This window comes from Mirounga angustirostris, unplaced genomic scaffold (genome assembly GCF_029215605.1).
Source record: "Mirounga angustirostris isolate CCGP_5_RB_7025 unplaced genomic scaffold, mMirAng1.0.hap1 SCAF_16, whole genome shotgun sequence".
NCBI classification, from domain to species: Eukaryota; Metazoa; Chordata; class Mammalia; order Carnivora; family Phocidae; genus Mirounga; species Mirounga angustirostris.
In genome coordinates, this window is record NW_026991724.1 from 50,895,339 (window position 1) to 50,910,138 (window position 14,800).

At 52.0% G+C, this 14,800-nt stretch overlaps 1 protein-coding gene and 1 long non-coding RNA gene across 5 annotated transcripts in view; one reads left to right on the forward strand and one right to left on the reverse strand.

The window, feature by feature from the left end:
* HIF3A (hypoxia inducible factor 3 subunit alpha) overlaps positions 1–10,892 on the forward strand; it is a 28,548-nt gene extending 17,656 nt beyond the window's left edge. For 3 of the 4 annotated variants that reach the window (XM_045891786.3, XM_054511465.2, XM_054511464.2), the window contains 4 exons: positions 3,737–4,008; positions 5,059–5,176; positions 7,193–7,274; positions 9,560–10,892. In XM_045891786.3, the coding sequence (XP_045747742.1) occupies positions 3,737–4,008; positions 5,059–5,176; positions 7,193–7,274; positions 9,560–9,657 (570 nt within the window). In that variant the 3' untranslated portion in view covers positions 9,658–10,892. The remainder of the gene's footprint in view (positions 1–3,736; positions 4,009–5,058; positions 5,177–7,192; positions 7,275–9,559) is intronic. The other variant, XM_054511466.2, reaches the window with a different exon arrangement.
* On the reverse strand, positions 344–14,792 carry LOC129046310 (uncharacterized). The gene is made up of 3 exons (XR_008507352.2): positions 14,731–14,792; positions 7,956–8,135; positions 344–588 (listed from the first exon to the last, which is right to left on the reverse strand). It is a non-coding gene; the product is annotated as an uncharacterized LOC129046310 (long non-coding RNA).
* Positions 14,793–14,800: the final 8 nt, after the last annotated feature.

The following is a 14,800-nucleotide window of genomic DNA, read 5'->3' on the forward strand; positions in this document are numbered from 1 at the left end:
TAGTTAGACAGATAGATGGAGGGATGGATGGATGGACAACTGTATTCATTAGGTGATGATGGGGGATAGACGGATGGGTGATGGTTAGATATATGGATGGACAGGTGGCTTGCTGGACCATTATATTCATTAGGTGGAGGGTGGGGGATAGATGGATGGGTGACGGTTAGACGGATGGATGGATGGATGAATAATGGATGTTTGGATGGGTAGTTAGGCCACTGGTTCATTGGATAGATGATAGATGGATGGATAATGTTTGGATGATTGAGCGGCTAGATGAATGACAGTAACGTAGTAGTTATCTATTGCTCCATAAGAAATCACCCCCAAACCAAGCACCTTGAAACAACTAACATTTATCATGTCACACCATTTCTGAGATTCAGGAATCTGGGAGCAGTTCAGCTGGATGGTTTTTGCTGAGTCTCTTGTGAGGCTGAAGTCAAGCTCTCCATCAGGGGTACAGTCATGTGGGGCTAGAGGATCCATGTCCAAGCTCACACACATGGTTGTTGGCAGGCATCAGTCCCTCATTGGCTCTGGCTGGAGGCCTCAGTTCCTTACCACGTAGGCTCTCTGGCTTCCCTGAAGGCAAGGAACCCAAGAGATAATGAGAGTGAGCCCAGGACAGAAAATGCAGTCTTGTACAACCTAATCTCAGAAGCAACATACCATCACTTCACTGTATTGTATTGGTCATAGAGACCAACCCTGGTACAATGCAGAAGGCATCTGCATACACCAGAAGGCAAGGGTCATTGGGGCCCCCAATAATTCATGTCTCTGCCTCATGCAAAACACACTCACCCCCTCCCAAGTGCCCCAAATTCTCTTCCCATGACAGTATCAGCCTAATGTCTGGAACCTCATCACCTACATCGGGTCTGGGCGTGAAGCGCTCACTCTGTTGGCCCGTGAAACTAAAGAGACAAGTGATGTGCCACCAGCCACATGCCCCGCATACAGTGGTGGGACAGGCACAGAGTAAGGCCATGCATTCCCCTACTCAACTAGAGGGAGAGGACTGGCATGCCTACAGGTGTCACTGGTCCACAGCAGTTTTGAAATCCGGTTGGGCAACCATGGGAAGTTCCTTAATCAGAACTCATTCCTACTACTTCCTGGGGCCTCTCTCCATGGTTCTTGTCTCCACTGTCGAGACGCTGGACTCCTCACTTGGAGTCCTCCTTGCTTTTTCATAAAGGATAACGTGTATTTGCAGCTGAGAGGGTTTTCATGACCACCTTTCTCGTTAGGGAACTTTGGTGGCCCAAAGGTCTCTTTTCATTTAGTACCATCTCTGTCCCTTCCAGTCCAAGCTGCCAACATTTCTGTTTATATAATAATCTTAAAAAAAAAAAAAAGTGTGGGTCTTATGTGAATCCCTTCGGAGGTTACTCCTTTAGACAAAAGTCATGCCCACGATCTCTTTGAGATAAGCCCTTCTCTACTTTGGGCTTTTACTGAGATGCTGAGTGACAGTCCTCAGAAATTTAACAGAAGCCCCATTGTCTGATTGAGAGGATATGTGAGGCACATCCTTAAACTCCAAAGTGCCGTTGTCTGACTGAGGGATATTCCAGGCAACATCTTTGATCTTCCTTAACAAAGAATTTTATAGTCATACCCTGGGCTTCATGTTTAGACCATGCCCTCCCAAGAGTGCTCTTCTCTGCTCAGTTTTCGCATCCTTTGGCACCTGGGGAGTTCCCAGGGTCAGCCAAACCCAAGGTGAGGGCCGCAGTCCTCCTGTCTGCCAAGTCTGTCCAGGACTTCTAACATCAGCTGCAAGCTCGGGCTGAGAGGGGGGTGCCCAGGGCCACCCTCACTATAGACCAGCTGCCTACAAATTCAGAGATCCCCACTGACTCCCCCAGTCTCAATAATTTGCTAGAAGTAGCTCTAGAACTTAGGACAGCACTGGACTTATGATGATAGTTTTATTACTTCAAAAGAATATTATAGCCAAACGAAGAGATGTATAGGCTGGAATCTGGGACTGGGAGGGTCCCAAATGCAAAACTTTCATGACCCTGGGGACATGTCATGCTCCCAGCAGCACACGTGGCGTATTGCCACACCAGGAAGCTCACCCAAGTTGTGGTGTCCAGAGTTTTTTTTTTTTAAGATGTATTATTTATTTGAGAGAGAGAGAGTGTGTGAGCAGGGGGAGAGGCAGAGGGAGAGAATATCCAAGCAGACTCCTGCTGAACTCAGAGCCTGAAGTGGAGCTCAATCCCTGAGATCATAACCTGAGCCGAAACCAAGAGGCAGACACAACCCACTGAGCCAACCAGATGCCCCAGGTGTCCAGAGTTTTCACTGAAGGGTCATTATGTAGGCATGGCTGAATTATTGCCCATGCAGTTGGCCTTGATCTTCATCTCTACCTCCTCAACACACACGCTTCCCCTGGAGGTCAGGCTGATCTCACATGGCCCCAATCCTCTCGTCACATGGTTGGCTCTTAGGGCACGGCCAGCCCCCAGCCTGAGTCATCTTGTTGGCATATACTGTCAGATGTGGCCCCAGAGGCTCACCATGAGGAGCAAAGACACGCCTGTCACTCAGGAAATCCCAAGGAGCCGGGGCAAAGGCCGTACCTCGTTTTGGGTAAAGTTAATTCTTCATTTGAATGGCGAGGTTGAGCATCTTCCAGACCTTCAAGTCCCCAGCTCCTTCGTGTTCCACATTTCTCCTTCAGCTCCCCTCTCCACTTGCCTTTACTCCAAGTGGCAAGAAGAAATCAGGCAGCCGTTCAGCACTCGGGCTGGGAATCTCGTAGCTGGATCGCCCAGCTCACTAGTTACCTGTTCCAAGTTCCACAAAACTGCATGCGACACTAGAACTTTAGCCACCACACAACAAAAACGACCTTTCCTCAGACTTCTGGTCACGTGTTCCTCACCTCCCTTTATGCCCTCACGGGCCGGCTCCTCATGCTGCACATTTCCACTAATAGTTTGTTCAAGGCAGTCTAGGCTCCGACAGGCTCTCCAGAGCCCTTCTGGCCCCCACCCACTGCCCAGTGCCAAAGCCCAGTGCCAAAGCCCAGTGCCAAAGAGTGCAGCACCCCACCCTTGGGATCAAAATCCTAGCTGTCATTTGTTTGTGGGTAACAAATTCCCGTAAAATGGAAAATAACAAGCATGTACAACCTCACATAATTTCTGGGGATCAGGGGCCTGGGAGCCACTTAGCAGGGTGGCGTTTGCTCTGGGTCTCTCTCTCGAGGTTGCAATCAAGATGTCATCACCCAGGGCTGCCATCACTTGAAGGCTTGCAAGGGGCTAGAGGATGCGCTTCTAAGATCACTCGCTCGTCCGTTGGCAGGACGTCTCAGTTTCTTGCCATTTGAGCCTCTCTGTAGGGCTTCCCCCAGAGCACGTGACCCGAGAGAGTTTGCAGCAAAAACAGAAGCCACGGTATCTTTATAACCTAATGTTGGGAGTCCCACACTATCATCCCCTCAATATCCTATTGTTCCCAGCTCAACCCCAGTCACTGTAGTGGGGGATTACACTAGGGCTCAAACACCAAGAGATGAGGATCCTTGGGGGCCATCTTGGTGACTGGCTACCACAGAGTCCTTCCACCCATTTTACAGATGAGGAAAGTGAAGCTCAGACTCTTGACCTCGGGCACACAACTCAGAAGTGGTGGAGCTGGGAGTCCAGCTCAGGCCCACCTGAGGCTGAGGCCCTTGCTCTTAACCTCCTCCTGCCTCCCGCAGGACGTCGATGCTCTGGATCTGGAGATGCTGGCCCCCTACATCTCCATGGATGATGACTTCCAGCTCAACTCCAGCGAGCAGCTACCCAGGGCCTTCCACAGACCTCCAGGCGCTGTCCCCCGGCCCCGTGCTCGGAGCTTCCATGGCCTGTCGCCCCCAACCCCTGAGCCCTCCCTGCTGCCCCGCTGGGGGAGTGACCCCCGGCTGAGCTGCTCCAGCCCTTCCAGAGGGGACCCCTTGGCACCCTCCCCCATGGCTGGGGCTCGGAAGAGGTGAGCCACAGTAGAGGGAGGATATAAAGGGAGTGACCCCCCGTCTTGCTCTTGCCTCCTGCTCCAGCCCCATCCCTCATCATTCCTCCTGCTGACCTGCTGATCTCTGTTCCAGCCAGGCCACGTCCCCAGCCCATGCCATGTTTGTTCCAGCCTCCGGCTCTGCCTCGGCTGTGCCCCCTGGAGTGCCCTCCACTCTTCTCCTCGTTTATCCAAATCCCACCAGTCCACTAGGGCCCTCTCCTTTACGACATATTTATATCTGGCCTCGTCAGGATTTTTGTCACAGTTAAGAGAACATTGCAACAGTATCAAAGAAACTGTCTAGAACCAAGTTTCCTAACACCTTTGAGAATCTGTTGAAAGCTATGGACTCTTTCCCAAGAACATTTACACATACATACACACGCACAATTTTGCATATAATTTCAGAGGGTCCACGTCCTCCTTCCAGAGACATTAAATGACTAATACTCAAGCTTTTGCTCTCCATGTTGCAGGCATGGGCCCATTTAGTGTCCAGAACGGTTCCTTTACTATCCGTATGAGGTTTTATAGATACATCTCATTATTTCCCAAAGCTCTCAGCTTTGTGCTGGATATACAGTGGGTGCCTAATAAAGACTTACTGAATGAGGGAGGGAGGGAATTAATGAATATAGTAGGTGGATGGATGGATGGTGAGTGGGTGGGTGGTAGATGGATCACTGGATAGATGAAGGGGAAGAAGGATTGGTGGGTGGATGGAAGGATGGATGGATGGGTAGATGGGTAGATGGATGGGTGGGTGGATGGGTGGATAGATGGATGGATGGACAGATGGGTGGGTGGATGGACAGATGGATGGATGGATGGACGGGTGGACGGGTGGATGGATGATTGGTAGCTGGATGCATGGGTGGGTGGATAGATGGGTGGATGAATGGATGATGGATAGAAGGATGGGTAGATGTATGAGTAAAGGAATAAATAGGCACTTGGGAGAGTGAATGAGTGCCCACACGTGCTCAGGTTTGTTGTGTTCTGAGATTCTGACCTGTTTCCCTCCAGGACCCTGGCTCAGAGCTCAGAGGACGAAGCCGAGGGGGTGGAGCTGCTGGGAGTGAGACCCCCAAAACGGTCCCCCAGCCCAGAGCCCGAAAACTTCCTGCTGCCTCCCCTCAGCCTGGTATGTTGGGGGATTTGTGGGATTCTCTGGCCCTCAGAACCTAGTGGGCTTAAACCTACTGTTTTACGGGTGGGAAAATCAGAGGGGCAGGGGCTGGCTGAAGGTCAAATGGAAGGTCAGTCATCCAGGTGAGGCTATGACTCTGATTTGCTAGCTCAGGTCATGGGTATGAAAAGGCTCTGCAAATTTATGTAAGTTGGTGGTAAGTTCTAAGAAGAAAAATTAAGCAGGGTAAAGGGGGGAAATGACAAAGGTTAGTATGTATAGGAACTTCTCCTGTGGGCCTCCCTCCCAAACCTAGAACAGTTCTTGGCCTTGGATTATTAGTGTAGCATTAAGAGTATAGACACTGAAGTCAGACTGACCTGGGTTCAAGTCCCAGGTCTGCCACCTAGTAACTGCGAGACCTTGGGCAGGTGATGGGACCACCATGAACCTCAGTTTCCTCATCTGGGAAGTGGGATGGTTACATCTCACAGGACTCATGAGAAGCAAATGAAAATAGGCCGATCCTTAGTGGCTATCGATAAATAGTATAAAAACAACCAAGCAGGGGCGCCTGGGTGGCTCAGTTGGTTAAGCGACTGCCTTCAGCTCAGGTCATGATCCCAGGGTCCTGGGATCGAGTCCCGCATCAGGCTCCCTGCTCTGCGGGAAGCCTGCTTCTCCCTCTCCCACTCCCCCTGCTTGTGTTCCCTCTCTCACTGTGTCTCTCTGTCAAATAAATAAATAAAATCTTTAAAAAAAAAACAACAACAACAACAACCAAGCAAAGGCAACATCCCCCGTCCCCCTCCTTCCCCCACCTCCCTGCTTCCATCTTGCCCCTGCTGTCCTTTCAGCACAATGGCAACCAGGACGCCCTTTCCAAAACCTGGCCTAGGCTGCGCCCCTGCCACCAGGCCTCCCTCCAGGACCTTCCATGGCTCTCTGGCTCCTCACTCGGAGCAGGGCTGTTTGAACGCGAGAGGTGTGTGACGGTATCCACAGCTGATGGTTACTGAGTGCCCACCTTGCGGCAGACGCTGCACGAAATGCCTCGTGTGATTAAACTATTTCATCCCCACGACCACTCTTCAGATACTGTCGCTGTGATCGTTATTCTTCGCGGTCACATTTGCACACGAGAGGACAAGCAACTGCATGGGTCAGAGTCTGGGCAGGAAACAGCACGCTCACATGGGGGCATTGAGGAGCATTTAAAGGCAGGACCACTGGGGTGCCTGGGTGGCTCAGTCGTTAAGCGTCTGCCTTCAGCTCAGGTCATGATCCCGGGGTCCTGGGATCGAGCCCCGCGTCGGGCTCCCTGCTCCACGGGAAGCCTGCTTCTCCCTCTCCCACTCCCCCTGCTTGTGTTCCCTCTCTCGCTGTCTCTCTCTCTGTCAAATAAATTTAAAAAATCTTTAAAAATAAATAAATAGGGGTGCCTGGGTGGCTCAGTCGTTAAGCGTCTGCCTTCGGCCCAGGTCATGGTCCCAGGGTCCTGGGATCGAGCCCCGCGTCGGGCTCCCTGCTCCGCGGGACACCTGCTTCTCCCTCTCCCACTCCCCCTGCTTGTGTTCCCTCTCTCGCTGTCTCTCTCTCTGTCAAATAAATTTAAAAAATCTTTAAAAATAAATAAATAAAAGCAGGACTGGCAAAGGTGTGGGCAGCATACTGGGAATCAGCAAGAGGTGGCTCATCGCAGAGAAGCAGCTGGATCGAATAGCCCCGCTTCCTCCTCCCTCCTGCTGGCATCTCCTGTTTGGTGGACCCAGCAGGAGCACATGCAGCAAGGACTCCGTGATTCTGGAGCCCACATGCACGGTCCACCTGCTGGGGCACAGACGAAGGGCAGGACGAGGCTCAGGCGGGGACACACGGAGGAGATCTAGGACGCTCGCTTCACCCACAGTCAGATAGCCCGTAAGCGGCCGCTGGGCCCCGCCGGGCTCTGAACCACAACTGCACCGTTGTACCTCCTGGGACACTGACAGTGACGACGGTGGTGGTGGCAGCTTTGTCTTTCTCCTGCAGAGCTTCCTTCTGACAGGAGGGCCAGCCCCAGGGAGCCAGCAGGATGCCAGCACCCACCTCCTGGAACTGAATGAGCCCCTGCGTGAGTAGCACGGCCCTGCGTCCCTCTGTCCCCGAGCAGGTGCCCCAGATGGCCGAGAGAGGGGAGGGGTGGGGCAATCCAGAAGGTGGGAGGGGGCGCTGTCAGTGGCTGGACGTGACCTTGGTAAAGACAGACAGCCCTACCCTGCTCTCAGCGGCACTGAGGGGGGGAGAGAGAGGCCCCCAGGGAGGCAGGGGCTTGCCAAAGCTGCCCCTTGGGGTGGAAGCTGAGTCCAGGCCCAGGCTAGGCCTCCGGAAGCCTGTGTCTGATTACCATTTGGGCTTGCCCTTCCTTGGTCGTTCCCAGCTGTGTGGCTTTGGGAAAGACTTAGGACCTGTTACAATAGTTCTAACCTTAAGGAGATGTTTTCAGGATCTGTGGAGGGGCAGCACAGGAAAAGCTTATTAGCACAAGACCTGATTGGTAGTAAACGCTCGAGAAACGTCTGCCCTCACGCGAAGTTGGTGCTGCAGACCCTCCACGGAGCGAGACAACTGCTAGGCTTCTTTAGGTTACCGATCTCATCTTCCAGCACAATTGTCGGTCGCCAGAGCTCCACCCCAAACCTCCACGCATCAGCTAGGGGATCTTCCCAAAGCACAAATCTGACCCTGGCCTCCCTCTGCTCCCAACTCATCCATGGCTCCCTAGTGCCCTTCTGAGAAAGAGCAACCTCCTCACCTTGTGCTCCAATCTCTGCGGGGTCTGACCGCTGCCTCATCTCAGACCACACTTGGCTTCACATCCTCTGTTCCAGCCACGGTTACGGTCTTTTGGTTCATTCTGTCCTTTATACATGTAACAAAGATTTACTGAATGCAGAGTCAATACCAGGCACTGTCCTAGGAGCTGGAGACACAACTGTGAACAAAAACAGAAATCCCTGCTGTCACAGTGCTGATGTTCTAGCGGGGAACACAGTCCAGAATAAAGACACAAATACAAGAAGGGGCGCTAGAGAGGAAGATAAGTGCTTCTGGGAAAAAATAATGCATGCAAAGGGAAAGGGAACTCGGGGGTGGGGGGATTTCAGTTTTAAGTAGTACGATTAATAAGAGTGGTCTTATTGAGAAGGTGACATTTGAGCAAAGACCTGAAGGAAGTGAGGGAGTGAGCCGTGACAATTTCTGGGGGAGGAGCATTCCAGGCAGAGGGGACAACAAATGCAAATGTCCTGAGGTGGGAGTATATCTTAGTTGAGGAAAACAAGGCCAGGATAGCTGTAGCAGAGAGAAGGGGAGAAGGGGGGGGGCTAATTGCATGGGGACTCTGTAGGGCATTGTGCTGAACTTGAAGTAATCTCACTTGAGGAGACAGCCTCAGGACCTTTGCATATGCTGATCCTTCTGCCTGAATGCTTTTCCTTCTATTCTTCGCCTAATTACTGCATCCTTTAGATCTCAGATCAAATATTACACCTTCCATGAAGCCCTCCCTAACTTCCTAAGCTCATGGCTCATAACATCGTAGACCATATTTATGTGGGTGTTTATGTCATTATTTGATTTTTGGCTGTCCTTTCTCTGTGGGTGTGAGCCGTGTGAGGGCAGGGGCCAGGCTTGTCTTGTCACGGCCCTACTCTACTGTCTGTGAGGCAGGGCAGTGGCTGGACACAGAGCAGGGTCTCCGTACATATTTGTAAAGGAAGAGCTAATATTTATCTAGCACTCACTCTGTGCCAAGTTTTGTGCAAAACCTATCGTGTACATGACCGACGGACACCCCTCCCTGGCACTCAGGGCAGGGAGTTTCGTCTGTCCTGTTAACTGCTGGGTCCCGGGTGCCTGGCACACAGCAGGTGCTCAATAAATATTTTCTGACTGGGTAAATTCTCACGAGTGGGGTAGGTTTAAGTCTCCCTGTTTCCTGGGTAATAGCAGGAGCTCACTTAACTGAGCACTCACCAGTACTAATTATTGTTCAAAGCACTTTACATGGATTCACTCATTTCCTTCCCACACACAGTAGCCCTGGAAAGGAAGTATTGTTGGCTCGTTTTACATAACAGGTAGCCCAGGCACAGACAGGTGAAGTCACCTGCCTCAGGTCACACAGCAAGTAAAGAGCAGAGCCGGGGATTCAAACTCAGGCCGCATGTGGCTCCAGCCTTCTTAACTACTGCCTTACACATCCTGAGCACCTTGAGGTGCAGAGAATAGAACTTGCCCAAGATTTTACCACGATTTGAATCCAGGCACGCCTGCCTCACCACCCACGCTTTTAACTGTCAAGAGGGGAAGACGGGTTTGGGGAGTAATCCCCCACCTTCCATCTTCCCCCCACAGGCCTGGGCCCCTCGCTGCTCTCTCTCTACCCGGATGAGGACACCGCTGAGCCCAGGAGCCACTTCCAGCCAGCAGCAGGCTTGGCCCAGGCCAACTGAGCCAGCCCCCCTTCCCTTCTACTCCCCAGAAAGGACCTCAACCACACTCCACGCCGGCAGCCAACGCACAGGATGGGGGTACCAGGAGAGGGGTTCCCTCTCTCCTCTCAGCGGCGCCCCCCGCCCACCTTGGGCCTACCTCAGCCCTCACCCCTCTGCCCCCCACGTCTGGGGGCTCTTTGGGGTGGTCTCAGCTCAGTGACCTCTGGGAGGGGGGCCCCTGGAGCCCTCCTCCTCCTCCTCTCAGGACTTCCCTTGGGGTTCTCAATACTGGTGACCTCATCCCTCTCTCCAACTCTCCTGGCTTGATTTTGGGTGACCAGGGGTGGGGAAGGTTGGGGTTCAGATCTGTGTTTCTGGGCTCTGGGGAGTATTGATAACCATAATCACATTTCTTTTCCATCCATCTTTTATTATTATTTCTTTTTGTCGTTTTCGTGATAGGTTTTGAATTGCTATGAATGGCCTGGGGTCCATAGGAATGCAGGACTCTGATCCCCCCTCCTCCCTCAGGTGTTAATGGGGGGGGGTCTCGGGCAGACCTCACCCCTAGCAACTTGATTAGCCCCTTAGTCTTCCAAGTGGCCACCCCGCTCTGCCTGCCCCTCCACTGGGGACTTCCACTGCCCCCAGCCTCGCCTGGACACTGGTTTCATTTCCAGGGGTAGCCTCCAGCTTCCTCTGCTCCCAGACCAGGCAACCTTGGGCTCTCTATGGTTCTAGACCACACAACTTCTGACCTGCTGTTCTAGACTGCCCCGCCCCCAACACATCCTCTAAACCCCTCTGACTCCAGACCTCGCAAAGTCCAGCTTTCTCGTTCTGGACCTCCCCGGCTCCAGCACTGTCTCTTTTCATACCTCCACGGCCTCCCAAGTTATCTGGTTCTAGGTCTCCACGGCCTCCAAGTCCCTCAAGCTCCAGAGCCTACACCCACCAGCGTCCTCTCGTTCTAGAACTCACTCTGACGTCCTCTGGTTCTAGACCTTTCCTTGTAAATAAGTCTCCCTTGTAACAGATGTCACATGCTCCGATTCCTGCTGATTCCAGCTCTTACAACCAACAGCTGCCTCCGATTCTGGACCCCATGACCCAAGCTTCGTATTGGTTCTAGTCTTCCTGATCCGGAATACACCGGGCTCCAAATCCAGACTTCCTGATTTCTGAATCATTTTGGTGGTACGCTTCATGATGCCCAGCTCCTTCCTTTTCAACTTTCTACCCTCAAGACTTACTTTTCCCATCAAAAAGAAGTAAAATGAGTTTTAAGTCGATCTTATAACCATTATAGTACTTCCGGGGCAGACTCCATGCTCTAGGTCTCTCCTGCTCTAGACCTTGTGACCTCCACCATCCACTGGTTCGAGACCACCCAGCCTTTAGAACTTGCAGTTCCCAGGAGCCTTTGATTCCGTATCTGCTGATCTCACTTTTCTCTGGTTCTTGAATTTGGCTTCAAAGGTCTTCGGGTTCCAGACCTCACCCTATTGATTCCCTTGGTTCTAGGCCTCACAATCTCCAGTTTGCTCTCCAGATCTTATGACCCCAAATTACTCTAGATCTAGAACTTAGCCTTCAGACTTCTGATTATAGACCTTGCCTTTACCAGTTTTTCTGGTTCTAGACCCTACAATGCCCAGCTCCTGATTTTAGATCTTATGACTCCAAAATCCCTCTGGTTCTAGAACTCAGACCTCAGAGTTTTTTGAATTCTATTCTTACACTATAGATTCCTCTGGTTCTAGGCCTCACAGCCTTCAACTGTCTCTGATATCAGATCCAAATTCTTTTGGTTCAAGAACTCAGCCTCCAGGTGCTTCTGATTCTAGAATCTGGACGTCACCCTGTGGATTCCTCTGGTTCAGAATCTTAAGACCTCTGACTCTCTGATTCCAGACCCCACCCTCCTAATTCTATTCTGGGCTTCCTGCCCTACTCAGCTTGCCCCAATTCCTGCTCTGTCTGAAGTCTTCCCATTCCAGGTCCCTCCACTAGTGGACCTCATGCTCAAGCCTCGCCATCCTTGAGCTCATATCCCTACAGTTTCCCTGTTGTGGAACCCTCAGCTTTCCAGGGATGCACTTACCTTTACTTTACCCCAGGTACCTGGGGGGCCTGGGGCTCCCTTACAATCCAGGAGACTTCCCCAGCCGTGCAGACACACGCACAGCCCTATCTGCGTATCACGGGGTGGGGAGAGAGGCCAGGACTCCTTAATACTCCTGCCACCACCTGTGTGTCGCTCTTACCCTCCAACCCTGTTTCTACGATGGTGCTACTTTTGGGTCTCCCACACGAAAAGGCCCCCCCGCTCTCAGCCCAATTCACCCCCTTTTTGGAAGGCACTTCTCACTCTGTTTTGTCATGGGATGGCCTATCCAGATTGGTGCTATGGGGAAGAAGCGTCGGGTCCCTCCTTCCCTCAGGGGGTAACCTGGGCCCTCAATGGAGGGAACTGGGCTGGGTTGGGGAAGGGAAGGGACTGGCCCAGCCACTCTGGCTCTGAAACCCACTAATCTCTACGCCACCATAAAGACCTCGCCTTGGTAGGCACCAGAGCTCTGTGTGTTGACTCATCTTTGGGGTCGCCTCAGGGTGTGTGGGTACACTGGCTGTCCCCGTGTGGCTGTGATTCTGTCTGTACGTGTGACTCTGTGTTCCTGCATGGGTCTATGTAACATTGTGGGTCTGCTGATGTTGTAATTCTACATATGTGTCTTTGTGACGTAATTCTGTGACTCTGTGGGGGTGGGGAGTTGTAATTCCATCTACCTGTGTGTTAGTATCCGAGTGCAATGATCCTGCTTTATGTGTGTTTCTGGTGACTCCGGGTTTCTGTGTTCCTGAGTGTGGGAGGTTTTGTGGTGTTGAAATTGTGCTTACGGGCGCCTGGGTGGCTCAGATGGTTAAGCGTCTGCCTTCGGCTCAGGTCACGATCTCAGGGTTCTGGGATCGAGTCCCGCGTCGGGCTCCCTGCTCCTTGGGAGCCTGCTTCTCCCTCTGCCTCTCTCTCTGTCTCTCATGAATAAATAAATAAAATCTTTAAAAAAAAATTGTGCTTACACATATAGGAGTGTTTGACACCATCATTCTGTATACTGATATCTATGTGACATGGTTTTCTGTACTTGAGTGTATGTGTGAGAGAGATTGTGTGTCTACAGATTCATGGGCAGATGGGTGTGCCTGTTGTGTCCCATCTCTGTATATCATTCTTGTAACCCCTCTCCTATGTTCCATGTAGGAATCATTTTTTTGGTCATGTTTTCTTACTTTTTTTTTTTTAAAGATTTTTATTTTATTTATTTATTTGACAGAAAGAGACACAGCGAGAGAGGGAACACAAGCAGGGGGAGTGGGAGAGGGAGAAGCAGGCTTCCAGTGGAGCAGGGAGCCCGATGCGGGGCTCGATCCCAGGACCCTGGGATCATGACCTGAGCTGAAGGCAGACGCTTAACAACTGAGCCACCTAGGCGCCCATGTTTTCTTATTTTTAAGTAATCTCTATGCCCAACGGGGGCTTGAACTCATGACCCCAAGGTCAAGAGCCACATGCTCTACAGGGCCAGCCATGTGCCCCATCATGTAGGAATCTTTTCAAAGAAAGACAACACTTTCAAGCCTTGACACTTGTTGCCCCCTTGCCTTAAATGCCTTTCTCCCTTCCTCCTTCTTACTTGGTTATCTCCTACTCACACTTCAGATCTTGGTTCAGATACCCCCTCCTCCAGGAAGTCTTCCCTGCCCGCCCAGCAAGATGATGTCCCTCCTAAGACCTCCTGAGAGCCCCTCCCCTCACAGCTCTAGGTACTCAGTCCCACTCTGGATATTTATAATGGAGTAGATCCTAAAAAGTACTTACTCTGTGTTAGGCCCTCTGCCAAACACTTTATTCCTATGGTCTTATCAAACTTTCCTCTAATCATCTATAAGAGGCACAGTTATCGTCCCCATTTCAGAGGACGAAACTGAGATTCAGAGAGGATGATCACTTGCTAAGGTCACACAGCAGGGAAGGACTGAGCTGGATTCGAATCTGGGATTCAAATCCATTACAGCAGTTTTCCCATACACACTCCTAAAAATCTCAAAAATCTAACCCACAAGGTGGGCTATGGAGCATAGAGACAGTAGAGTAGGACTGAAGAGCACAGAATCAGGTGGGACAAGGTGAAGTCCTGGCTCTGCCACTCTCATTGTATGACCTTGGGCAAGTTTGTTGACCTCTACATCTCAGTGCCCTCAGTGGTAAAATGGAGCTGATACTAGTATCTACCTTCTAGGCTGATGGTTGGCTGTGACAGGAGGTGGTGGGATCAGGCTGCCAGGACGAGGAGACGGGGGAATGGGATAGCTCATGCTTCCAAGAGGGGAAGCCACAGCAGGGCCTTAAAGGATTTAGTGCTATAGTTCCACAGGAGTCCCAGCTGAGGGCTTGGGAAGGACGGCCTGCAAGGGTGTACGGTGGGAGGGTGGGGGGTGGGGTGGCATCTGGAGCTACCGCCTGAGGCTGTACTATTCAGGGTTTCCTAGGTCATTAGAAAGAGTTTAGGGTTTTTTTTTTTCCTAAGGGCACTGAGGCACCTTGGCAGGCTGGGGACTGGGGGATGAGGATGAAGAAAGGAGATGGTGTAACAAACTTCTGAGCCTTGCTCAGGACTAGGGGATCCAGGGCGCCTACAGTTAACAGCTAGAACCACTGACCTCAAGATTGGAACTTGATTCTCTTGGTTTGAGAAACCACGCATTTTTCAGGGGGGGGGGGGAACTGCCCCTAATTGCTCAAGGTCACACAAATAATTGCCAGGAGGTCTAGTCTCCCGGCTCTGGTTCTGCGCTGGGCCCGGGGCTGCCCTGCAACCATACCCACCCACCCGAAAAGCCGGGGCGGGGAAATCCCACCGTGGAAGCCCTTCTCCCCCTGCCCCCCCCCAACTTCTGCGGCCTTGGCACACGGTAACTTTGGGAGCGGGGGCCAGGCCAGACCTTCCTCCCCCTCGCCCCGCGCGCCCCCTTTCGCCCTCCCCATTGGCTCGTTCTAAGAAGGGCGCTGTCTAGGAGCCCTCTGGTCACCTTGTCCTCCGCGCGCTCTATCGCGAAAGGGCCCTGCGCACGCGCGCGAAGGGCGCCTTCGGGGCCCGCG